This window comes from Theropithecus gelada, chromosome 9, assembly GCF_003255815.1.
Source record: "Theropithecus gelada isolate Dixy chromosome 9, Tgel_1.0, whole genome shotgun sequence".
NCBI classification, from domain to species: Eukaryota; Metazoa; Chordata; class Mammalia; order Primates; family Cercopithecidae; genus Theropithecus; species Theropithecus gelada.
The window spans coordinates 21254590-21282442 of NC_037677.1; the positions used below are offsets into that span (position 1 = coordinate 21254590).

Consider the following 27853-nt stretch of genomic DNA (forward strand, 5'->3'; position numbering starts at 1 on the left):
TCAGAGAAACTCAGATATATGTAAATCAGGAGAAATATTCAAAGACTATCAGAACAGCATTGTTTGCTTTATTTTAGCACAAAACTAGAAACGATCTATTTAAGATTTTCAAGATCATATATACAGTAATAGCAAGCTTACTGAAAACAGACTTGCCTATGAGTCTTTTTACACTACTATAATGCTCAAAAGAACTAGGGATAATAGCTCTCTAAAGTGTGGATCTTATACCTGATTTAAGTACAGTTCAAAAATGTGTTGATTAACCATGATGAACTCAGAAGGACTAAGATATTTTTATTTGTGTAAGGGTATACACTTTTAAAGGAGGGTGCTTGAATCCAGCAGACTGCCTATTATTTTCAGCTTTGCTGTTCTGGAGTCATAGACAAGCATAAAGAAACTCAAATAAAACGATAAAAGTTTTCCTTGTGAAAATTCTGCTGTCAGATGGATGTGGTGGCTCATGCCTATAATCCCAGCATTTTGTGAGGCTGAGGCAGGTGATTGCTTGAGCCCAGGATTTCAAAGACCAGCCTGGGCAACATGGGAAAACTCTGTCTCTACTAAAAATACAAAAAATTAACCAGGTGTGGTGGCCTGCGCCTGTGGTACCAGCTACTTACGAAGCTGAGGTGGGAGAATCACCTGAGCCACGAAGTCGTGGCTGCAGTGAGCCGTGATCAAGCCTCTGCTATCTAGTCTGGGCAATGGGAGTGAGACCTGGTCTTTATTTAAAAAAACAAACGAACAAACAAACAAAAAAACCCACTGCTTTCAGCTATTGTATTTTATGCAGCAATCAATTAGAGTCTATTAGCAGTATTCTCCAGATCGCATCCCTCTTAAGGTTCTTTCACACACAATTTGGGGGCATCCTGATTAATATTAATAATGAAATACACTGTTTCTACTTACTGCATGAATTAAACTAGTATTAATATCCCCCTGAAATTATCTTCATTCTTTGTTATTTCTGTAAATTTTCTTCTGCTTTTAACAGAAACAAGTTGGAGAAGAAAGTGCAAGGTGTTTACAACTTTATTTGATGCTACCAAATCTACGAGACATGAAAAATTAACAGAAGGGCTTAAAACTCCTTCAGTGTTGCTCATCAAGACAAGCAAAAGGGAAAATACTCCAAAATCAAAAACAAATACACATCATCATCACCCAAAATTAGCAAAAACATCCTTAATTTCTATTTAATAAGTTTATTTACCCCAACAATAGACTTCTTTTGCAGTTTTGGGGAATTATAGGTGAGTAGTGTGGAAATCAGTTGATCTTACTTAGTATTTATGGGACTCTTGGGCAAGTGACATCTCTGAAGGCCAGAATTTCTCTATGAAAAGGTTTGGTTTTATTAAACCTTCTAAGAAAGGTGTTAGTCCTCAACAGACTGCTCATCGGAATCACTTTTAAAGTTAAAAAACTAAACGAAACAGATACCTGGGCTCCAAGCCACATCTACTGAACGGAAGCCTGGGCATATCTAACAACTTGTAAAAGTTCTATGTGTGATTCTGGCACTACTTGCTGTTTATGCAAAAATAGACTGGAGAACCTCCAAGGTTCCTTTTAACTTTAAAAACAAAAGAAAAACAAAGCAAAAAAGAAAAAATATAGCGCAACGTGGGGAACTGAGTTGAATAAGGATACAATCAAGGACAGAAGCAAAATCTTTTATCCAGCAGGTCTTCAGCATGCTGTATTTACACTTTATTGCTCCACTCACTCAACCAAAGACACACATACAAACGTCCTTCCATAGCATGTTGCAAGTTATTTACATATTTCTTATGTCACATGCCTCAATCTACATAAATAATACTAATAGCGGACTGAGTTTTATAATACAAACATAAAATGCTATTCTGAGAGGTAGTTTTTATCGTTTTATCACTGAAATATTATAAAAGGTAGAAGTTTTATATTTAAAGTGTTGGTTGGGTGCCCCTTCCCTTTGGTTTGGAGTGCCCTTACTCCAAATCTAGCATATTACTCAGTATCCTCTATTACATAACATTTATTATCCCTCCTTTGTACTAGGAACATGAGCTTCCTCAGGAGAGGAACTGGGTTGTACTTTTTTTTTTTTTTCTGAGATATAGTCATTCTCTGTCACCCAGGCTGGAGTGCAGTGGCGCGATCTTGGCTCACTGCAATCTCTGCCTCCCAGGTTCAAGTGATTCTCCTGCCTCAGCTGGGATTACAGATGCATGCCACCACACCCAGCAAATTTTTTGTATTTTTAGTAGAGATGGGATTGCGCCATGTTGGCCAGGCTGGTCTTGAACTCCTTGCCTCAACTATCTGCTCATCTCGGCCTCCCAAAGTGCTGGGATTACAGGCATGAGCCACTGTGCCCGGCCTGTTGTACTTTTCTCTGTAGCCCTTGTAGAAAACAGGACTTGGCACCAAAATGGCATCAACATAAACTTGTTGCTTGGATGCCAGTTAATGACAGCATTCTTCAATACAGGTAACAGGAGCATGTACACGTGCATTTGCATTTAACTTCTAGGCCAATCATCTTTATTGGCCTCAAAACTGATTAATGCTAAACAAACAAAAAAAAACTTGATAATGCTGGGAAGGTAGGCCTTATGCTTCCATCGATGTAACAGTCAAAGAAAATGATGAACAGCTCATTTTATGCTATACTCATAAAGCTAAGTAACACTATGTAAAGACAAATTTAAGTTATTTTAAATAATCTTATAAAAATAACTCAAACCACCTTTTGTAAACACAAAGGCAATAAAACTTTGGAATAATTTTTAAAAAACAGTGTATTTTTAGTATACAAATACCTAATTTTCATTAACACTTTCATTTGTCTGAAACCTTTTAGGCTAATTTGTTAGGATATGAGGCTAACATGCTTAATAACATGTTTTACATGTTTGCAACAAACTGAACATAAATACAAAATCCACATCTTTGAAAACAGCTAAACACAAATGAATTTACATAAGAGAGAATGCAGTGTTTCTCATTAACAACTCAGTTCAATGCATTCTTCTGCTCTTGAAGAGTATCAGCCCGACTCTCATTGCTTCAATGCAAACTTTTCCAAGCATTCAGGAAACCTAGACTACAGATCAAGCTCGTCCATGAGGCCTAGGACAGCTTTGAATGTGGCTCAACACAAATTTGTAAACTTTCTTAAAATATGCAATTTTTAAAAAAGCTCATCAGCTTTCATTAGCGTATTTTATGTGTGGACCAAGACAATTCTTCTTCTAATGCGGCCCAGGGAAGCCAAGATTGGACACTCCTACTTTAAATGGTCTTTCATAATCACTCTTTGGTAATGGAATACCTAGTTTTAGCTCTAGTGTTGACTTGTGTGTGCCTATGATCTTTCAAAAGATATTTTGTGATCTCTTCCTAAGCTATTTTAAACCTTCCTTCACTCTCCCATTTGATATTTCTGTGCCTTGTGTATCTCTGACCAATTATTTGGTATGTGCTATAAATGTCACCCTTCAATTTTAAGTTGTAGGTATTTGCTTTAAGAGACAACACTTCTTAATGCTTTGTAATTATAAATAATTCACTTGTATTTCCAAATTCTGCTGGGGTGGGGGGTGGGGGGTGGCAGCTTACCAAAGGCTAGACACATAAAAATCTGTTGCTATAACCTCTTTCTAGGGTTTAAATTATCACTTCAACTCTTCCTATAGGTACGCTTGCAAACTACTGTAAATAAAGCCAAACTTTACTTCTGAGCTGAATTTTTCTGGTATCTCAAATCCTTTTCAATATACGGAAGATCTAAAATGATACTGGTAGTAAGTGCACTTCTAATCATTACTTTCCTGTTGTGTTTTGACAGTTGCTCTAATACTGAGCAGGACAAGGGAACACGTGAAACTCAAATTACTGCTACAAAGGCAGCCTGCTTTATTTTGTAATAGTGGTGTTACATGGGAGACACAGAGCAAATTATGAAGATGTATGTAAGTGTAGTAAGGAAAAAAAACATAAAGTAGGTAGGTGACAACACCTAAATCTGTGACTTTAATTTTTAAATTCATGAGTATTTTTACTCATGTATCCTTCTAGATCTCAATGCATTTATAAATGTACATAAATACACTGATGTTTTATAATGAAGACAGTATCCTTTTTTAACTTGTTTTATTCAACTGAGAAAATCTTCATGTTAATACATACAAAAGATAAGCAATTTCCAACAGACATTGCTAAAGTGACATCCCATACTAGCAAGACCCACTTACACACTCCACATACTGTGCTTCCCAGAAACATTCCATTGTCACTAGTCTCAAGAGTGAAAAATATCCTCATAGTAATCTTAATTTTCAACATGCACTAGCAATCTTTCTCTTGCATTGTTTTTATCCTGGTAAAGTATACACAACATCGAACTTACTATTTTAACCATTTTACAAGTATAAGGCAATGTCATTAAGTACATCCGCATTTCTGTGCAGCTATCACGACTATACGTCTCCAGAACATTTTCATCTTCCCAAACAGAAACTTAACACCCACTCCCACCCCGGACACCACCGAACAGTCCCTGGTAACTACTATTCCAGTTTCTGTCTGTATGAATTTGCCCATTCTAGGTACCCTTGTATATGTGGAATCATAAAATGTGTCCTTCTCCTCCTGGCTTATTTCATGTAATATTCTTAAGGTTCATCCATGTTGTATGTAGCATGTATCAGAATTTCACTCTGCTGATGAACACTTGATTGTCTCTAATGTTTGTCTGTTGTGAATTACTAAGAACAACCACATGTAAGCACGTTTGAGTCTCTGCCTTTCTTTTGGGTATGTATCTAGAAATGGAACCGCCGGATCCTACACATAATCCTATGTTTAACTTTTTGAAGAACATACAAACTATATTCCAGAGTAGCTGCATCATTTTACATTCCCACCAAAAGTACAAGGGTTTCAATTTTTCCACATCTTCCGAAACACCTATTTCCATTTTTTAATTATAATAGTCTTCCTAACGGGTATTAACTGTTATTTCATTATGGTTTTTGAATTGCATTTCCCTAATGACTAATGAGGTTGAGCATCTCTTCATGTGCTTACTGGCCACCAGAATGTTTTGTTTGCAGAAATGTTTATTCGAGTCCTTTGCCCATTTATGAACTATGTTGTTTTATGTGGTTGAGCTGGACTTCTACGTATATTCATTCATACCTTATCAACATACATGATTTACAAATATTTTATTTCATTCTATGAATTGCATTTTCACTCCCTTTGATGTACAAGTTTTTTAATACTGATGAAGTCCAATGTGCCTGTTTTTTTCTTTTGTTGCCTGTGCTTTGGTATTATATTTCAAGAAATCATGGCCAACTCCAATACCATTTAGATTTTGTTTCCTTCCAAGTGTCTTAGTGTTTTAGTTCTTAACTTTAGGTCTTTGATCCATTCTCAGTGAATTTTTGTATTTGGTGCAATTGCCCTTTTCTTATTTTCTGTTCATAGTCTTTGTCTATTGTTCCATTGGATTGTCTTTCTCATAATGCTTTGTATCTTTTTATGTATCTTCAACATATCTTGTTACCTATGTTTCAAGTATTTTCTCCTGTCTGATAGTTATCTTTCAACCTTAGTTTATTGTTATTAACTTTCCATAAAGAAGTTTTAAATGTGTTATTTGTGGTCAAATTTATTAATTTTTAAAAAGACAAATCCATTTGGGTCTTGATGAATATTTTCCTTACCCTCAAATTACAAACAATATTTCCTAATACTCTTTTGATCAGTTATTTCTTCATTAAGTTGACTAAACCTAGTTAAACTTAATGACTAAGACTAAATTCCTACACCAATGTATTCGATTATTCAATAAATATTTGAATAACTATGGCCAATCTTTATTACTTTTCATGAGTAGTAACCCTGAAAATTATTTTAAAGCAAATCAACTGAGTGCTACCACTGCCAGTTAATGACCATTTACATCAGCTATAAGAGCCTAGCTTTAATACATACTGAAGTTTTTGACTTCATTCAATTGTCATTTAGTCTACAGATAGCATAAAAACAGAAGTGAATTTTACTGCAAGTGACTGACTCACACCTCATATTAACATGACTAGTCTGTCCTGCCCACTACATATGGCACCAGCATGTGAGTATGTGATTATTTACATACGTTCATACTGAGAGCTAGCTTGAGGTTACTAAATAGGTCTAATCCTATGGCTACTTTGTTTTGTTTTCACATTTATCTCTGCTAATAAATCATAATTCTAAATCACTAAATAAGGAACTTATTGAATAAGGTTATTAAACTCTCCTGACAACCTGGTCATAGCAAACAGTAAGGACCCACGTTTCCTCTTTTGTCATTTCACAAATCTGGAAGGGATGGCAGAGTTAGAGCAGGTTTAAAATGGCCACTGGGGAGCCAACTGGTAAAACTCAGTTTTACATTTTTTTTTTTTGGTGTATCAGAGTTTCTCTTTTTATGGTTGTCCAATAAAGTGATCATATATAGATGTTCAAATGTTCCCCTAACAAACAAATATAGACCTAAATGGGGTCACCTCACTCCCTTGTTTCACTCTACCTAACATCAAGACTGTTCTCTGCAAAAGTAAAGAGCTCTGCAGCTTTCTCTACCCTTCTGACCACTCACATAGGCACAAACCTTGAGTTCACCTTAGGTTCTTTCTCTCAAATGACACATTGGCATCAAACAGATATAAATCCATTGCTGGTATGCTTTAATCGGATGCACAACACATATGCAAACTTCTTTTTCTTCAAATACTTTTTTAAACCATGACCAGTGCAAGTGCTCCCAACTCTCAACACCTGTTCTTATAGCATCCATCTACAACAAATATTTATACATACCACATGGATGCCTATACAACATCCATTACACACGCTGTATAGGCATCCATCCAACATTTACACACTGTTGTATAGCCATCTACAACAAACATTTACACACTGCCTATTATTTGTCAACCACTAGGAATAGAGCAGTGGTTAAGAAAGACAAAGACTCTGCTCTTGTACACAGCATCCACCACTGACAACTTTAGACAGAGCTCAGCTATACTATTAGTGCTTAACACCAACAGGCCAACCTGATTTGAACCATCAGTGCTTAATATAAATTATTTAATTGTTAAGAAAAACCTAAACAAGTAAAATCACTAAGTTGATGAGAAGAGTCAATAGAAAGCTTAATTTAAATAACATGGATGTCCCCGTTGAGGAAGGAAAAAAAAAATGTCAAATAGACACTTCAGAAACACGAAGAACAATCTAAATGAACAATCTAAACAGACTAAATGGAAAACAATCTGTAAAGATTACAGTTGCTATAAAACTTATCTAAGGATGTAACAGTCTTCAATTAACATACAAGGAGAAGTACTTGGAAAGGCTGCACAATTTCCCCTATATAAACAGATAATTCCATGGTAGGTAATCGAGTTTCTTCCTACAAGTTTAAGAATACTACATATAAATTAGGCACATAATGCTTGTGATTAGCAAACACACTTCGTGAAATTTAAACTCGAATCTACTCTGTCAGAAATTTTACATTACGAGCATCCGAACTGACATAGACGTGCTGTATGTTAGTCTTTCATTATATTTGGTTTTGAGGAAAGAACAGGGTTGTGGAGAAGCTGCCTCTAACACTACATGTTTGAACTGGGGTAATGTTTAGGCTCTTCATTTCTAAGACAGAGATATTACCACCTTCCCTCACAGTGTTGTTTTAAGGAATAAACTAAAATGAACATAAGGCAATTAGCATCAAACTGCATAGGGAAGGGTTAGAAGACGAATAAAGTATGAAATACAGTAAAACATAATGTTGAGCCCTAAAGGGGATATAATCTAATTGAAAAAACTGAAATTACAATGTTTAAGTTTTGTAACAATAGAGTACTGGATTCAACAGGACAGCAATCAAAGAAAGAACATGTTCTATTTAGCAAAAGCTCAGGACAGGAAAGATAATGGCAAGTCCTAAGAAATGTCCAAGTTTGCAACAGATGAATTAGAGAATTAAGAGTGAAATGGGTGGAGATCAAGCTAGCAAAACAGACTGCAACCATCCTGTCAAGTGCTTGCTATAATCTTACTAAGTATGGACTGTATCATTTGGATGTTTAAAAAACCACTAGAAGTTTCTAAGCAAGGAGCTGACACAATTCAATTTAAATTGTATAATGATGCCATTGTTAAGTGGATAGACTGGGTAAGAAGATAATCAGATTATTTCAAGAGAACCTGGCCAGGCACTGTGGCTTGCACCTGTAATCCCAGCATGTTGGGAGGCCAAGGCCAGAGGACTGCTTGAGGCCAAAAGTTTGAGACCAGTCTAAGCAACACAGTGATTTTTACAAATTAACAGAGAGAGATGATCTGAATTTCAGTAAGTGAAATCTCCACGAAAGATTTTTACAATTAAAAGAGAGAATCTGAATTTCAATGAGTGCTGAGAGAGAGAGTCCAAGATTTGTCAATGGGTGGGTGGGTGAGAATGTTTAAGAATAAGGCAAAGTTAGGGAGAACAGTGTTGTCAATTACTGCAAATCTAAGAATAAATTGTGGGAAAGGGAGAAATTAGGGACACATTGTATATGAGGATATGTAACAAATACTGAGAGTTTACACGTAGACATGTAAGTCTGAACTAGAACTAAAGATTTGGTAGTCATAACAGTAACAAAATGACTACCAAGGAATATGGTGAACAAGAAAAAGAACCAAACAGAGAAAAAAAGGCTGAGATGCTGATATGTAACAAGCAGGAAGGAACAGAAATAGGCAACTGAAGGAGGGTAGTATCACAGAAGCCAGAGGAAGAATTTCAAAAAGGAGTTTAAAAGTGTTAAATGTACAAAGGTGACATAGGATAAATACTTTCAAAGGGCCATCAGAATTCTAACTGACAAGGATTTTTAAAATAAAGTTTTCTGTGAGCAAACTGTCAAAATTATAGGAACTTAAAAAACCAAAATGTCCTCTGGAAAATATAGTAACTATAGCATTAATTCAGATTTCATCTCTCAGTATTTCTCTTTGCAAATTTAATTCTGTCACAGGGTAAATCCGACATGTTATTTATAAATGTTGGTACAAACCATCTTGACCGAATTTGACATCTGGAACAAGCATTAATCTGACACATTATGTACTATATGATATATAAAGTATATGGCTGAATAACAAGGAAAATTCAAATAACATGCATAGTACATACGCATGTATTACAAACATATAACATGTAATATACGAAAATTTCAAACAACATGTATTGATAGTTTAGTTTCTGCTCAACTATAAATATTAATCTATATTAATGTAGATTTTAAGGGGGCTACAAGTTCTTTTTTAGGATTCTTTAAAATCACACTGTAGTTCAAGGAGAGGGGAAATCAGAAACAAAAGAAATTCAACTATTTGAGCCCTTTGCCAACAAATTAAATCAATGTGAATTAACGTATCAAGCCTCTCCTAAACCCACAGGACATTTAAAAGTGCATCAACACTTACTAATGGTCTGCTAATGGATTTACCTGTGACAATTTATTTACTGCGTTTTAATTTCCTTAGACTCTTAAAACATACTATGAAGTACAAGTTTCGGACTGTGAATGGTCTATGCAAATTTCATCACACTGCTTATGTTGTGTCACACCTTCCAAGTAGCTGTTCTTAAAAGTTTTCTGTAACTTTTTAAACATGCTGTGATTATTGACACTGAGTTGGATAAACACAATTTGGGTTGCAATGTTTAACTTCCACTCCTCAGACTTAAGGTCCAATTCAGACATTAACACTCCTTATCTTATGGCCCACAACTTAATTTTCTAATCGCAAATTGAAACCAATAATGAAATGTTATACAGAATTAGTTTTAAAATATCTCTATTCATATTAAGAGAAAACTGAGACGATTTATAAACTGTCAAGACAATGATCACAAAAACAGAAAATTGAAGAGACAGTTATTTGACTTTAAAAAAATTACTTAAACCATTATTGTTACACATTAAGCACCTGACTTAATCCAGAGGCAAGAAACAGTTCTGAGGCTGGATAATTATAAATTAAAGAAAAAAGCTAAATATTGCTAACTCTACACCTAACTCTACACAGAAACATTCTAAAAGACTTTTTAAAAAATTTATAATTCGGAGACTTATAAGCCAAAGGAAATAATGTAATATATAAGAAACTTAGAAACTATAGTTCAACGTGCAGCATCTAGTAATAATGGCATACCTTTTCTTTCTGTTTTCTGTGCAGGGACAGAAGATGTGGGTGTAGGCAGTTTTGATAAAGTAGATGCTCCATTAGCATCAAATGATTTCTTTGGCTGGTGATCAGACTGTAGCGTAAATGGACTAGAAGGAACAGTGCTTGGGGTAGCAGTTGGATGAACCACTGGTTTGATGGGGTGCTGTACTGGCGTAGAACTACTGTGAGTCTCTGCTCTTGGCAGTCTGTAGTCTCTGTCATTGTGTCTGCTTGTTTGAGACAAAATATTCTGTGGGAGCAAACTACTGGCATCACTGGAATGCTTGTCTTCCACTTTAGTTCACAGTTCGAAAAAACAGATGTTGGAATGACAGAAGGGGGAAGAAAAAAGATTACATTAGAATCCTACCTTTAACATCAGCTAATTCAGCAACATACTTGTACTTACATATTCTTTTATAAAACTGCAAACCCAGTTAGTGTCTGCAGTTTACCACTGGCATGTAAATATGCAATACTGGAAGAAGAGGAGTTTTTGCTCAACTATAAATATTCATCTATACTCATATTTCAAGGGGCTACACATTTTTTAAGGATTCCTTAGAATCACACTGTAGTTCAAACAAAACATACCAAAAACAACAACAACAAAAATCAACATATGGAGTTATAATACCGTCTCATAAAAATTTTTAAATTGTTTTAAAAGCAGAAAAAATAAATGCTTCATTGTTTTACACTATGGGTCATAGATTTTAATAACTGAATTATTCACAGTGGTTCGACTGCAAAGGAATATTAGGCTTTATTAGCCTGGTCTTTCTAAATACTACATTAGCTAATTAGTTGCCTCTAAAGCAGTTTATACGAAGGCTTAAATGAAATCATTTTAAGATGACTGAAGTTATGATGAACTGTGAATACAGTAAGTAAACCAATCTGTAGTATTTTTAGTAATGTTACAAATAACCAGAGAGTTAGTAATAAAATCATGATGCATAATGCTATTTGAAAATAGAAGTCCAACACCTGCAGCACAGTCAGAACAATCTACTTATCGCTAGGTGTATTAAAAACAAATCCTCTTTCAATTTAAAGCCACAAAAATACTTTAAGCTCAGAAATACTGAAAACAGTTTAAAATCTATCAACAATTTAAATAGCCACAAAAATACTTTAAGCTCAGAAATACTGAAAACAGTTTAAAATCTATCAACAATTTAAATTCTAACACCATGATTCCTCAAAATAGTACAAAAGAAGGAAAATTTCAACGATCATGTTAAAGTTCATTCGAAGTGTTCAATCTAAATTACAATATTCCCAACAATAACTAAAGAACTAAAATAACCTCCAAGGAGAGAAATAACCTCCAAGGAGAGAAATGACCTAAAATCCAAGCATGTGATGTACAATAATTTTACTAAAGTATGCCCTCTCTGTTGATTATTGCATTGTTTTTTCCAATTCACAGCTCCTCCAATTATAAAGACCAAGACAAAACAACGAAGGAGGAACATTCAAACTAGAAGTCAGTTTCAAAGTTGTCAGTACACAACCGCTACATGGTACACCACAACAAAAAGTACCAGAATACCATCCAAAAAACCAATCACATCAAAGCACAAGGTCTTCTGACAATGACTTAATATATAAAATTTAGTGTTATAAAGGATACAATATAAAAATCTACAAAAATGAACAGAATACAAACATCTGTTGTATGACAGTAATATATCAGTAAGCTATCAACTTGCATGAATATAAAATTTTAAAAATTTTATTCTACAGTTTCTACCTGCAATGAGGATACTACTAAGACAGAAACCTTTAGGGACAGACATAATAGGATAATATCGTGCCCAACCCTGTATACAATTTTTATTTCCTCAACCAAGAAAATTTCCTTTCAGTTCTATAGGGCTAGTCAAAATGTATCAAGCATAGGTGCTCCAATGGAAATTAAGGATGATACTTCTAACATTTTTAAGTTAAAAAGCAAAAAGGGCAGCAGCATTACAGGAACGGGGGAAGCTATAGCTGTAACAGCTTTCTATACTTACAACTCTAAATAAACACAGTTAAAGCAGTGCCTATTTGCCACCCTCCCAGAGCGCAGTGCTTTGCTTGTCCTGACTGGAGAGAGGGGAGGTATGCTACTGGCATCTAGTGAGGAGAGGCCAGTTTTGGTGTTCAATAACCTACAAAACAGGAAAGCCTTCCATAACAAACAATTACTTCACCCAAAACGTCATTAGTGCTTCTGTTGAGAAAGGTGTCTCTAAACATAGAGCCATCAACATATAAAGCACAGATTCGCAAAAATAAAAATTAGTAGCAGTTAATAGCAAATTAAAAATTTTATCCATCTAATTTTCAGCATCAGGTTGTGGAGAATATTAACATTTGATAAAATATTTTATGTTTTTTGTTTTTTTTTGAGACAGTCTCACTCTGTCACCCAGGCTGTAGTGCAACAGCACGAATCTCGCCTCACTGAAATCTCTGCCTGCCTCAGCCTCCCAGGTGGCTGGGATTACAGGTGTGCACCACCATACTCAGCTAATTTTTGTATTTTTAGTACAGACGGGGTTTTGCCACATCGGCCAGGCTGGTCTCAAACTCGACCTCTGATGATCTACCCGACTCGGCCTCTCAAAGTGCTGGGATTACAGGCATGAGCCACCATGCCCAGCCTTTGTTAAAATATTTTAGTGCTTTACAAACACTTAATATATTGCAAAAAAACAAAAACAATAACGAAAACCTCATTAAAACCTACTTTATCTCTTTACATGTAAAAATCTTCCCAATCCTTCCCCCTCTGCCATCCCCTAAAGTTTTTTTTATTGGTAGTCAAGAACAAGCTTTAAGCCATACTCTACACAAATACCAATATACTCAACACAAGGGAACACTCTGCCAACATGTTTCTGATAGACTAAGTTAAACACTTGAATGGCTTATTGACTTTATTACTAAGTTGACCAATCTTTAAAAAAAGCAACACAGCTAAGGTTCTTTCTCAAACACTACCTAACTCAAAAAAAGTGTGAAACATGACTAGATTTCAACACAAGCACAGACACAATGACTCATCATTTGCCTATCTAGGAATTTAAGTGAAGGCAGTAATCAGACAAGTGGGCAGATATGAATCATAATCTTGTTTATAGTAGGGAAAGGCTGAAAACTTCCCAAGTATTCATTGATAGGGGATTATTTATTGATGAAAGTTTACCTATGCAATCAATATAACAAATGCAGAATTATAAACAGACATAAAAACATTCCTGATACATTACTGAATAACAGGTAAAAAACAGTAATATAGAATCCCATTTTTGAAATACATACATATGTAATTTGTATACACATTTATAAGCATACAGAAAAAAGTATATATTCCAAAATGTTTCAGGGTCATGGAATTTAAACGTTTTACCTAATTATTTACAAATATGGCATACTTTTGAAATCATGAAGAAAAACAAGTTACTATTTTTATACTTATCTAATACTTTTTTTTTTTTGGTAGACTCAAGAGTCTTGCTCTGTCGCCCAAGCTGGAGTACAGTGGTGAAATCTCAGCTCAAAGCAACCTCCGCCTCCTGGGTTCAATCGATTCTCCTGACTCAGCCTCCTGAGTGGCTGGGATTACAGGGCGCACCACCACACCCAGCTAATTTTTGTATTTTAGTAGAGACGGGGTTTCACCATGTTGGCCAGGATGGGCTCGATCTCTTGACTTCGTGATGCACCTGCCTCGGCCTCCCAAAGTGCTGGGATTACAGGCGTGAGCCACCGCGCCCAGCCATCTGTCACTCATTTTCTATGCATCCCCTTACCCTGCAATATGTTCAAAAAACCCACAAGCTGGGTGTAACTTGTTTATGTCTAGAGGAAAACCTCTCTCTCATTTTTAATTGACAAAAGTCAGTTAATTAAGATATAAAAAGAAGTGGGACTAGAATCTAATTCTTCCACCTCAAAATTCAATGTTCAAAATTCAATGTTCTTCAATATGCCAACTTCAGTACTTTATATCATTTAAAAAATTATATACGATTTCACTGATTTAAAAATTTATTATTTCACACTTAATCCTGCAGATCTGTTACTGTTTCATCTTAAATATTGTCTCCCATCAAAAACTCAATAATCCCTCTGAGACCAAACACACCCCCAACATTTTGGTTTGAGTTACAGGAGCAGAACTGAAACACTGAAGTTTAAGAATTCCCAGAAAACATCACCTTGAAATTCCTCCCAAAATTGCAAAACGAATCCTAGAAGTCTACGTGACAGTTAAATATTTTTAATTTTTTTTTTTTTTTTTTTTTTTTTTTTGAGACATAGTCTGACTCTGTTGCCAGGCTAGAGTGCAGTGGCAAGATCATAGCTCTCTGAAGACCTAAACTCCAAGGCTCAAGTCATCTTCTTGCCTCAGCCTCCCAAGTGGCTGGGACTACAGCTGAGTGGTTAATTTTTAATTCTGTGGACACTGGGTCTTGCCATGTTGCACAGGCCAGTCTCAAACTCTTGGCCTCAAGCCATCCTCCTGCCTCGGCCTCCCAAAGGGCTGGGATTGCAGCAGGCATGAGCCACAGCACCGGGAGTAAATCTGATTCAAGGTAAGGGAAGCCAGTGGAAATAGAGTACCTTTAATAAAGCTTCAAATTTGGAGAATGAATTACAAAACAAATGTATGGGATACAAAATTGTCCCACTAGCACAAAATCTGGCCTCAGGAGAACAATGAAGTATGCCCACAGTTTGATTTATAGATGAAGACCACCTTAGAACAAAAAGGCTTAAGTTTTCTATTAGACATTTTTAAATTGTGTGCAAATTCAAACTAGAGATGTTACACAGATCTATGATCATGGTGAAATTTGTTTCTAAATACAAGGATAAACAAGTTACTCACTGGTAACATAAACAAACAAACAAAACACAGTAGCTACTCTGATGTCACTTGTGTGGCTACGATTCAATTATTAGACTAAAACCTGATGAGATCTGTGTCCAGTTTAATAGGACACAACTTAAGGGCAGGCAGGTAGGGTGGGAGAGGAAGCTCCTGTTTGGGGGGGATCAGGGGAAACCAATCTAAAACAAAATTCTACTGTTTGCAATTCAGCTCCATTATAGCCATAATGCGCAGCAGGAAACACATACGTATGCTACTCTACCATGTATCTCTTCCCTTTTCAGGGACCAAAATGGTGGCAGGTAGGGGATAATAAATCCAATGTAAAAGAATCTCTACATGTTTCTATTTATTTTAATTTACATATGTAGATGGCGATGGACACAGATTTGAAAAATAAATAATACGAATAAATCAAACATACATTTCAAAGAAAAAAAATTAATACTTACTTCCACTGGCAAACCCACTAGTGGCTGTTGCTTGCATCACCTCTCTTCTGTAATCTCTATCTTTTGGGAAGCTGTTGACTGCCATCTTGTTTGCTTCTTTTTGTCTCTGTTCTCTAAAAATAAAAAAAATAAGATAAACACATAAAAATTACATCGAGGGCATGAGTTTCCATAATAAACAGCTCTGGCCAAATGCCTAACAAACGGTTATATAAAAAACAAAAGCAGTGAACATGGTCATAATTTAACTGGTGTGGGAGATGGAACGTGGCAAACAGAAACACTAATGTTTCTCACTAATGGCAAAACTATACCAATTAATTATACTACTAACGCCATAACCAAAGCTCATCAATTTTAATTCTACATGTGAAAGAAACATTATGGTCTTATTAAGCTATTAATATTTCCATCAAAATTAAAGATGCATAAATGTAGGTAAGTATTTTATTAATTATACTGACTATTCAAAAGGCCTTTGTGGACAGCTGCCTAGCTGTCCTAAAATTTTTCTTTTTTTTTGGAGATAGCATCTTGCTCTATTGCTCAGGTTGGAGTGCAGTGGCACCATCATGGCTCACTGCAGCTGTGGCCTCCTAGGCTGAAGCCATTCTCCCACCTCAGCCTCCTCAGTAGCTGGAACTACAAGTGCATGCTACCACTCACAGCTAACTTTTTGTAGAGACAGGGTCTCACTATGTTGCCAGGGCTGGCCTCAAACTCCTGGGCTCAATCAATCCTCCAGTCTTGGCCTCCCAAAGTGCTGGGATTACTGGCACGAGCCACTGCACCCGGCCAGGTTTTTGTTTTTAAAAGTAAAGACAAATTATGGAAAAAATGATGGGGCAACCAACCACTGCAACTAAAAAGTGTAGATGGGTAGCACCATAAAAAAGCTAAATTAGAATGTTTAATGCTGTAAGATGTTAACCTGTAGAACCAAGCTAGAGAAATAACGTTTAATTAGATTAAAAGCTAATTACCTTTCAAGCCACTCTTTTGGTTTTTCCCATTGTGAAACTTCTGTTCGACAATTGTAGTAGTACTTTTTCCCAGAAGAGCTAATATGCTCAGACCAGTCATCTGCAGAATCATAAGGCTTAAAAATATATTTTTTACAATTAGAAAATGTTAATACTATGTAATCACATGAAATATCAAGAACATCAAAGCACACATACAGGAAAACACTTATGAGATAAAGGTACTCTGAACTAGAATGTAATTATCTGCATAAGTATTTATAAGACCTTAGTTTATGAAAGGCTTCAAAGAATAGAACTTCATAAAATACCAAAATTAAGTAGCATAAAAATTAGATTGTTAGACAAAGAAAACTGTGAAATTAACATCACCTTGATTTTAGAAAGCATGACAAAATCCCCCACAATTTTAACTGTTGAAATCCAGTAACATGGGGGTGAGGAATGCACTCTAGACTAGATGATGGCGTGAGATCGTCAGTTCTAAATTCTAAGGCACAATAGTAATTACATATGGTATAAAAGAGAACAATCTTGCCTGTATTAACTGTTACTCAGTGACAAAAGGAACCAAAATATGTAAACATAAACAGAAAGCTAATTAAATGCTATAAATTTGTTTCACCTTCAAAATCGACAAGATGGATCAAGTACACATAACTAAAATCTTGTTCTCATGTGATATACAGGATTAGCAGTATCACTCATATTCCCATAACTAAAAATGGTCTTTCAAACATTCTCAGATACAGTCTCTTCCAGGTATTTTTACAGGCAATGTAACATCATAATGAAATTAGAAAGATCAGAAAGGCCCAGTTTCCATGAAAAGAATCTCACAAAGATTAGTTAAGTTTCTGATTGGCCCCAGGAAATCTGGTAGAATCTCAAGTACCTTGGTTGAATTCCTTAATTAGTTTTTCAAAGGAGCTTACTGAAACAACATTGATTATATTTTGTCAAATAGCTAGAAAAGAGGATTTTGAGTGTTCCCAACACAAATGTTGGAGATGACAGACACACAAATTACTGATTTGAACATTAAATATACTGAATGTATCGAAACATCACCATATATCCCATAAATATGTACAATTGTCAATTTAGAAAAATAAAAAAAATTTAAAAATATTAAACCACTTGAAAAAAGTAAAATGAAATAATGTACTATACTATCATAGCCTATCCTTCCAGGTTCACTGTATTGTGATACAATTTTCAAGCCTGAGGAAACAAAGTCTTATTCACTGCCTTACCCTTGGCCCAGCTTTAATTTTAACAACTAGGAAACAAGCTGAGACAACATATAGACTTAAGAGCTGTCTACAGCTCACAAAAATAGTGATTTATCAAAGGACAAAAGACTCTGGTTTCCAAAGGCCTATTATTTCCACTAAATTAACACCAAATTCTGGAAATTCCCCTAATAATTCTCAAGGCAGTTGGAAAAAGATCACAGACTCTGTCATATATTTATATGCTCACGTTTACATCTCAAAATAATGAGGGTGGCAAAGCAGCCCTGTACCCCCACACCTCAAAAAGCAGTGGAGAGTTAATTCTCAATCCCACTAGCTTCCAGAAGCCTACAATCAAGCTTTAGGAACCCAATCACAAAGGGCCAAATTCAGAAAGTTCTTCTCTACCACCCCCTCCTCCCTATACATAAATTATTATGCAACTGATCCCTTCTACGGATGTTATCTGGAAGATTTGGTTTGCTTGCCAAGTGGTTATGTGGAATTACTGGATTGAAGAGGTACAATGAGATTTGAGACTAGTGGACAGAGGACACCAGAGGTCAGCATGGTCTAGGCCAGTGCTCTTCCAAGTGATGGTTTGCCAACTTATCCTGGAGGAAATAAGGAGTTTGCATTTGAATATATAAACATACTGTTTCTTTCACAGAAGTTGTGCTTTAAGAAAAAAAAAAAAAAAAAAAGTCAGCTGAACTAAACATTGTATTTAAGTGATTAACATTCTGGCACAACCTCCAGGACAGAAAGTTCACAATCAGAGCACTGGTCTACCACGCTACATTGATTTTGCCTATCAAATTGTACATTAGTTCAAGCTGATGTCTTACACTTAACAAAATTCCAGGGTAAAGCATACAATCACATATCAACAACTTTATTTTCTCCACCCCACTGCCATCCTCAAGGGGTTAAGGAAAAAGAAACCCTTCAAATTATGGGATAACTTTTACAATGCTGATGTGCAACAGCAGGTGTCAAATTTCTTAACTTTACAAAAAGAATATCTAACATTGAAAACTTAAACAAAAGGCCTGCAAACATTTAAAGTTTTCTAGATTTGGCCTGGGATGGTTGCCAACATATGCTCTAAAGCAGCTCTCCAAGTGTTATCCAGGAAACCTTGGGGAACCCCAAGACCCTTTCACAAGACCAAAACTATTTTCATAATAATACTAACATGATTTTTTTCTTCCTCGTTTTATCACAAGCATACAGTGAAGTTTACCCAGAGGCTCAACAAAACACTGGATGTATCACAACAGATTGAATGAAGCAGCAGATAGGAAGTTATGAAATTCTAAGTGTCTTTTTCTATTAAGTCAAATATTACCAAGATGTTCAATATCTATTTTTTTAAAAATTAGTTACTTTTCATAAAGATGTTACATATGTTACCATATAATGGGTTTACAATTGATATTTTAAATGAAATATTAAAATTTCACAGTTTTAATTTTTAATATGGTAGATATTGATGAGACTCAAACTTTTTCTTTCTGTTTTTCCCCAAGATGAGGTCTTGCTATACTCTGCCCAGGCTGGTTTTTAACTCCTGGGCTCAAGTGATCTTCCCTCCTCAGTCTCCCGAGTAGCCAGGACTACAAGGGACAAGCACCTCTCCTGGCTAAAGACTCAAAAGCTTCAAAGTATGCAGATGATACTTAGTTGATAACAAAAGGAGCTGGAATAGGAATGCAAACTCATACAGGATTGAACTTAAGCACATCTCGGCAAATTAAAATTGGCATAGAGTATTTAGAAGGGAAAATCTCAATTACAGTGTTTTTAAATAAAAATAAGCAATATTTTTTCAGCAATTCAGAGCCCCCTTTGAAAAAATCAAATATGCACGACTAATTTGGTCTACAAGTCATACCATGATTTTTTATTTTACCTTTTTTTTTTTTTTTTGAGACAGGGTCTTGCTGTCGGCCAGGCTGGAAGTGCAGTGGTGCAATCATAGCTCACTGCAGCAGCCTCAACCTTCTGGGCTCAAGCAATGCTTTGCTTCAGCCTTCCAAGTAGTTGGGACCACAGGAACACACCACCACACTTAGCTAATTTTTTTTTTTTTTTAAGAGACAGGAGCTTCCTATGTTGCCCAGGCTGGTTTTAAACTCCAAGCCTCCAGTGACGCTCCTGCTTTGGCATTCCAAAGTGCTGGGATTACAGCTGTGAGCCACTGCAACAACATTTCCATAATTTTTATTGTGAAGGAGGCATTCACCAATCTTTTCCTGATCTTTACCAGAAGTCAGGCTCTGTGGTAAACACCCCACAATAAATGTTTGTCATAGGACTTAGCAGGAAGTACATTAAATGTCAACGCCTTAATCTGATACTGAAAATAAAAGATAATTTCAACTGGGCTTTTAATAGTTAACTTGATTTAAAAAAAAAAATCACCCACATACCCAAGTATCTGTGTAGATAACTCTAAAGCCAACTTTTCAAGTAAGATTAAATTTACAGTCTGTAAGGGCTGTTTGTGTCATTTCCACTAGGTACATTATAATACAAAAGACCACTACTTATAAGTTAATTATGTACCTACAGGTGAAATCAACAGAAACCAAAACCCGGATTCCAGAAACACAAAACATATCTGTTCTAGTAATGGTCTTCAACTTTCACTCACATAATTAAGTTCCCTGACACCCTTATGATTTGAATCATTCAAGCTTCTCTGATGCCCACTATTTATTCTTTCTTTTTTTTTTTTTTTTTTTTTTTGAGACAGAGTCTCGCTGTGTCACCCAGGCTGGAGTGCAGTGGCGCGGTCTCGGCTCACTGCAAGCTCCGCCTCCCGGGTTCACGCCATTCTCCTGCCTCAGCCTCCGAGTAGCTGGGACTACAGGCGCCCGCCACCGCGCCCGGCTAGTTTTTTGTATTTTTAGTAGAGACGGGGTTTCACGGTGTTAGCCAGGATGGTCTCGATCTCCTGACCTCGTGATCCACCCGCCTCGGCCTCCCAAAGTGCTGGGATTACAGGCTTGAGCCACCGCGCCCGGCCTATTTATTCTTTCTGATTTCACTGGGTTAAACCCACTGCTCTAAAATCCAAATAATCAAAATCTGTCTTCCCTGAATGAGGTGTTTGTTTTGTTTGCATTTGTGTTTTACGAAAAAAACAATGCCCACAAGGGCTGCTGCAGTAAGAGTAGACAAATAGCAAACCTAAACTGTCAATGACAAGTGGAACTTCAGGTGTTACTTTGTAAATTAATAGAATGTTTTCCAGGAAAACAGGCAGATTCATTCTAAAATCCTGAATATACATCTCACTGAAAATGATTTGCTCCCCTTTCTCCCCACTCAGTCTAATCCTCCCTTCCCTACTTGAAGAAAAAAAAAAAGGAAAAAGGAAATGCCTCATCACAAATAGTTTGACGATAGTATGCATGAAGTACTTAGCAAGACTGTTTTCTCAGTCTCAATCCCACCCCCTAGGATAGTCCGCTCTGTGATGCTAGGGCTGGGACAGTGCAAATTACTCTCTATTTAGCCAGGTGGCTTCCTTCCTGTTAGAAGCATTAATTAGATGAATGAAAGGTAGGAGAAAGGATCAGCCACAGTTGTTACCAGCACTGGACTACCATCCCACCACTAGAACTAGCTTCACCATACCCTCAGAGGTATTACCACGAGCTCTGTGGGGCTCCTCCTCTAGACTATTAGGTTCTAAAACCCCAAATTCATCCTGTTGTTCCATAGCCCTGAGTGGTGATTACTGTATGTGTTACCTCAGGGTTCCTCCTTTTTTTTCAGTATCTGCTTAACCAATCCCATATATTTAATTCTGTGTTACAACAACATGATTTTCCTTTCTTTTTTGAGACAGAGTTTTGTTCTGTCGCCCAGGCTGGAATGCAATGGCGTGATCTTGGCTCACTGCAACCTCCGCCTCCCAGGTTCAAGTAATTCTCCTGCCTCAGCCTCCCAAGTAGCTGGGATTCCAGGTGCTTGCCACCACACCAGGATAATTGTTGTAATTATAGTAGAGACGGGGTTTCACCAGGTTGGCCAGGCTAGTCTTGAACTGCTGACCTCAAGTGATCCACCCGCCTTGGCCTCCCAAGTGCTGGGATTACAGGAGTGAGCCACCGTGCCTGGCCACTAGTGAAGTGCCTGGCCAACAGTATAATTTTCTAAATGAACACTAATACTATCTATTTTTATCCAAATATTATCCTAATGTCTCAATTTTCTATGGAAATGTACTATTCACACTGCTTCAAAAAGAAACAAAAAATCTGAAGGTTTTTCAACGTCAATTAAGACACGATGATCACTCAAATACTCAAAGCAAAATCTGTTGGACTCAACCTACACCTCTGACGGCCTTCTCATTGTTTGTTCTTTCCCTATCATGTATTTTCCACACTGTTACCGGAGATAATTTTTTAAATTGCAAATATGATCTTATTTTACTGATAATATCCTTCAATACCTCTCCACTGCCTTATACATGTCTAATTAATATTCCTTGGCATGACATAGAACTTCTCATGATATGCCTCCCACTTACCTCTGTAAATTTAGCTCCTGCCATTTTCCCACACCGTCAAAATCCCAGCATTTCTCTAAATGTGCTACACTATTTTACACTTCTACATCGTTAGGAGCTCTATTCCTTTGTATGCTATGAATTCCAGAGCTCGTTTACTGCCTAAGTTATAGTCAGACTGTTGGGAAGCATTAGTTATAGTTTACTATCTTCCTCACCCAAGCTGGGAGTCCTGTGTTGAGTGCCACCCCAAAGCAACTTTAACAGGCACTGTTGTTTACTTTTCTGTCTCTACCGCAGGTCCCAAATTTCCTTTAAGACGGGCCACATTCTATAATACATTCAGCTTAGCATATGCCTTGTGAATTAAAACCTTATTCTATGGTGAATTAAAAATTTCATTGAAACCTATGACTTAAAAAATTCAAAATAAGTTAATGTCATTAACCTAAACTTCTGAAAGTATTTAAAATCCCTCATTGGGTTTCACGCCCTTGTGGACAGGTAACTGTATATCCCTAGTGTCTGGGAGAGTGTGTAAGACACAGTAGATAATAAATATATCCTATAAGGAGTTTACACACTATGGAAAGAAAGCTTAAGTTAGACCACTTTATAAGAAGTTTCAGCCTGAAGTTATTTTTATCTCAGATATCACAATGGAAAAACATTGCTTTGTACAGGAATCCTAATTAAGTAATACCAAAGATACTAGCTTCTCACAACGCTCAGTTCCATTAAAAAGACTGGCTCATTGGTTTAAAATAGGATAATGATATCAAGTAAACACATTAAGACTGTGATTCAAACTTTTTTTAAGACATTAGATTTTACAAGACTTCCCATGGGTTTTGTTTTGTTTTTTGTTTTTGTTTTTTTTGCAATAAATTCCAAAGAAAAAATATTGGACATGTTTATAATACTTACTGCATCTGAAGTTTTGCTTGGGTTATTGCTTGGATTAGAAGAATGTGAATTTGAACTATGAAGAGCACTGTGGTTGTGTGAATTTTCTTGTGGAGAGTAACTGGTCCCTTAAGAAAATAAAGAATACAGTGAATTACAAGTAAACTGTATTTAATGTTTAAACTGTTTTCTATCATACATTATTGTATATCTCTAAATGAACATCTTACATAAGCATTAGGAATATATACATAGTCATACTTTTTATAGTATATAAAGTATCTGTGAACCTACTAAAGAAGTGGCTTTATATGCCCTGGAACAACAGCATATAACAAAACCTTTTTGAGAGAAACAAAACCTTATCTTTATCATTTGTAGCAACTTCTGGGTTTTCTTAAAGTTTTATTGGAGAAAAATAGAAGTACAACGTGCTCAGAAAAAAGGCACAAGAACTCAAATGATACAGAACTAAAAGTCACTGTTATCAGTATGTTTTTGCAACTGTATTTCAATTTCTTAATAGTTTCCCCTATTTGCCTTTTAACAGCTTTGCCAATTTTTCAAATAAAACAGCATCAACTTTTTTCAAGAAGTTAAAGAGTCTTAGGGAAGGTGCTCACTTATAAGATGATCAAGAGTCTTTTCCTAACAGGACCAACTCTATCTAAAAATTGCTTAAGAGTAACTCAGGTTTTATGAAAATCTGTATATGCCAGTGACCAGAGAAAAAAGTTTCTCTTGCTTTAAGAAAAACCAGGGTGTAAAAATCCAGACTTGCAAAAACACTTTGACGAATGACACAAAAAAGGTTCACCACAGAAGTCTAATGTTAGTATTTCAATTTCATTCCACATAATTCTAGATTTTTCAGCAACAAAGTAACATAATCGAACTGGTATTTTTTTTTTAATAAGTGATCTGGGAGTGGCATGGAGGCTACACTATTATGAACAAAAACGAAAAGTGCAGAGAGCAATTTAAATGCTCCAGTGGTCCAGGAATTATTAGTGAGAACCAGGGTGGATAAATGTAGAAATAAGTTAGGAATATTATTTCAATCAATAGAAACAACTAAATGGTAAGAGCAAAGGTGAACTCAGATAGATGATGACTGTAAGGTTTTAGATATCTAAGTGAAAATGGTCCGCAGATTAATATAGAACTAGGAATTCAGAAGAAAAGGTTTAAGTAGATGTGGATTTGGAAGTGTTTTCTGTTACAGGTCAAAGGTAGGAGAGGGACTAACTGCTTTGTGTGTAAGCAGCAAGCACTAAAAGTTCATGGATGAAGTAAGAGTATGGAAGGAAAAAAGGCAATGGCCAAGATTTACCCTCAGATAAGGGTCTGCTTACAATGGAAACTACAAGCAGATTCAAAGACCCAAGAAAGCTAGTTATGTCACAAACTATCAAAGAGAATTACCTAACTACAATGGTTACTTAAGAACAACGTAGGTGGTATGACAGAGGACATTTCCTAAGAAGCCTGATGCTTGAGACGCCTGATGGGTTCTTCTACTTATTTTGATTTATCTTGCTGTATAGTATTATATTTATATAGAGAGAACACCCTAAAACCCCCTTGTAATAACAGGAAGCAAGAAATAAATCCTCAATAAAAGCTCTAAGAGCCAGGCACGGTGGCTCAAGCCTGTAATCCCAGCACTTTGGGAGGCCGAGACGGGCGGATCACGAGGTCAGGAGATCGAGACCATCCTGGCTAACACGGTGAAACCCCGTCTCTATTAAGAAATACAAAAAACTAGCCAGGCGAGGTGGCGGGTGCCTGTAAGTCCCAGCTACTCGGGAGGCTGAGGCCGGAGAATGGCGTGAACCCGGGAGGTGGAGCTTGCAGTGAGCTGAGATCCGGCCACTGCACTCCAGCCTGGGTGACAGAGCGAGACTCCATCTCAAAAAAAAAAAAAAAGCTCTAAGAATGAACACAATCAAGAAGAAATCAGTCAAAAATAAGGTGAACACTTTGGGAGGCCGAGGTGGGTGGATTACCTGAGGTCCAGGAATTTCGAGACCAGCCTGACCAACATGGTAAAACCCCATCTCTACTAAAAATACACAAGTTAGCTGGACATGGTGGTTATGTGCCTGCAGTCCCAGCTACTTGGCAGGCTGAGGCAGGAGAATCACTTGAACCTGGGGAGTAGGTTGCAGTGAGCTGAGATCGTGCCACTGCACTCCAGCCTGGGCGACAGAGCAAGACTCTGTCTCAAAAAAAAAAAAAAAGAAAAAAGAAAAAAAGAAAAAGGGGGGGGAAAAAAAAAAAAAGACTGAGTATGCAGGAAAAGTTAGCAGAAGCCCAGAGACTGCTATCTTTAGAAAGGCTTTCTGGCACAGCTGGCCCTTGACAGACATGTGGGAAGCTACATTTCCGGAGGGATCTCACAACCGTAACTGATAAAGAGGTGAAAGAGGTGCTCACTGAGGCCAAGCACAGTGGCTTGCACCTGTAGTCTCAGACTAGGCAGAGGCAGGGGAATCCCCTGAGTCCAGGAATTCAAGACCAGCCTGGGTGACATAATGAGAACCTGTCTTCAAAGGAAAAAAAAAAAAAGAATTGTTCATTGTACCTAAGCTGTTTGGGTATATAGTATGTTTTGTACTGAATAGCTGCTTTCCTACTGCAGTCTCAAATTTTGGTACATGCAAGGCAAAGAGTACATATATAACTCACCAAATCCAGTAAAAGCGGTGCACACTAAATCTCTAGTGAGCATCCCTGGTAGACAACATTCCACAAGTGTGTCAATTTGTTGCTGGAGGAATTAAGTGCATCCTGTATCACTCTCTTAGGCAAGAATTCTTGGAAGCTTACACCTGGATTCCTTCAGATTTTGCCCCGTGTGCCTTTTCTCTTTGCACCTGTCCACTGTAGTAAGTCACAGTCATAATAATGACTATGTTGAGTCCTGAGAGTCTGAGAGACTCACCAAACCTCACAAATGGTTTTAGGATCCCAAAATGCTTAGTAACAAAGGAAAATTAACACTTCAAGTTTTAAAGAAAATATGAGATCTATGCTGAAATTTCTACTTTTCAGATATAACTCCGAAGATTTTTTTAAAATCAGATTTACAACTGAATATAAGAAAGAAGTAGAACTAGTAATATGGATTACTAGAATATATATGCACTACTCGCAGAGTTGAGATTTCCCTGAAATTTCCCTAAGTTTGTCGACAGTGATGGGAAAAAAGCTAATCTTACTGACTGAAATAAACCCCAGAGTAATCCATTAAAAAGCCTGGTTTAGATACCCCACTCTGACATTTATTTGCACACATTCTTGAACAGTATGTTCTATGCTTAAATCTACGAAATGGAAGTGCCACATTAAAGGTTTACTGAAAGACATAACAGGTTTTCTACAAACATAAGGTGTATTATAAATGAGGTCCACTGACCTCTCATGAGGTTAAGATCCAGGAATTCACTCCACTTTAGTGACTATTCCTAAAGTCAATGAAAACTCAGATATTGACAAACATTCCAATTAATTATACTTCTAAAGAAACGGTATGCTTTCCACCAGCCTGATGGAAGTTACCAACTAACTTTTAGATCTAGTATATGTGTCTTCAGAAGGCACAGCATAATAATCAAGTCTTCATAAGCATCAAGGCACACCGGCCTAAGACTTCTCTAAAAGAGAAAATAGAATCAGTTGTTGATGGGGAAATTATTTTCAAAGACAGGAGTTTTCTGGATAGGGACCAGATTCCACATTCTATGGAGATTTACTAAGACTGCTTACCAAAAACAAAACTTGAAATGGGTGAGAAGATAAAGACATTTTTGTAAAAGACTAAGAATAAACTAACATTCTCAAACAGATTTCAAATTTACATAAGAGGTTTTATACAAAGCATGGCAGGCAATACATCTTTAGATTCCAACCAGAAGGATGCCCTTTGGACCTGAAGGTAGCGCAGATTTGCCCCTGAATAAAATGACAATAATAAGGTAAACAAAATTAACTGTCTCATAATAAAAGCTTCAGCTTATATTACCTTACATACTTTTTTTGGTATTTCATTTGAGACTTTTACTTAACTCATTCCAAACTGAAGTAATACACAAGCAGAAGAACAAAGTGATTGTGCGCATCCTCCCCAGGGCTGGGGTAATGGTGGTTATGATGTTCTAGAGCCATACCGAAAAGAAGTGCTACAACACAAAATTCCTTTTAAATCTCCTATCTTAAAATATTACATGAATTTTTATATGCGACCCCACAAGTTTTAGATTTCTCTTATTATAATACAGAATCTAAGGCTAAGAGAAAGAATACAGTAAGACTTCTGAACATATCCAGTAAGAGAAGAACCGATGCATAAAACTTGAACTCAGAATTTCAATCCCAAATCCAGTGAGTATTCAAGTACACAAAGGAAGATAATATATACATGCTGGTGAGAGACAGAGTGCATAAAGGGTACTTTTTACTGTATAAACAGCATTGCCTCCATTCCTTCATTGGGTCACACACTGACCCAAAGAAGCATCGGAGGCAGTGCTGTTTATACAGTCAAGTACCTTTACGCACTG

The 27853-nt window shown here is 36.5% G+C and overlaps 1 protein-coding gene across 4 annotated transcripts in view; it reads right to left on the reverse strand.

Moving 5' to 3' along the window:
- Positions 1-27853, reverse strand: part of WAC (WW domain containing adaptor with coiled-coil) — an 88862-nt gene that overhangs the window by 14625 nt on the left and 46384 nt on the right. For 3 of the 4 annotated variants that reach the window (XM_025395755.1, XM_025395754.1, XM_025395752.1), the window contains exons 4-7: positions 23310-23416; positions 16617-16732; positions 15634-15746; positions 10273-10581 (exon numbers count right to left, since the gene is read on the reverse strand). In XM_025395755.1, coding sequence (XP_025251540.1) covers positions 10273-10581; positions 15634-15746; positions 16617-16732; positions 23310-23416 — 645 coding nt within the window. The remainder of the gene's footprint in view (positions 1-10272; positions 10582-15633; positions 15747-16616; positions 16733-23309; positions 23417-27853) is intronic. The other variant, XM_025395756.1, reaches the window with a different exon arrangement.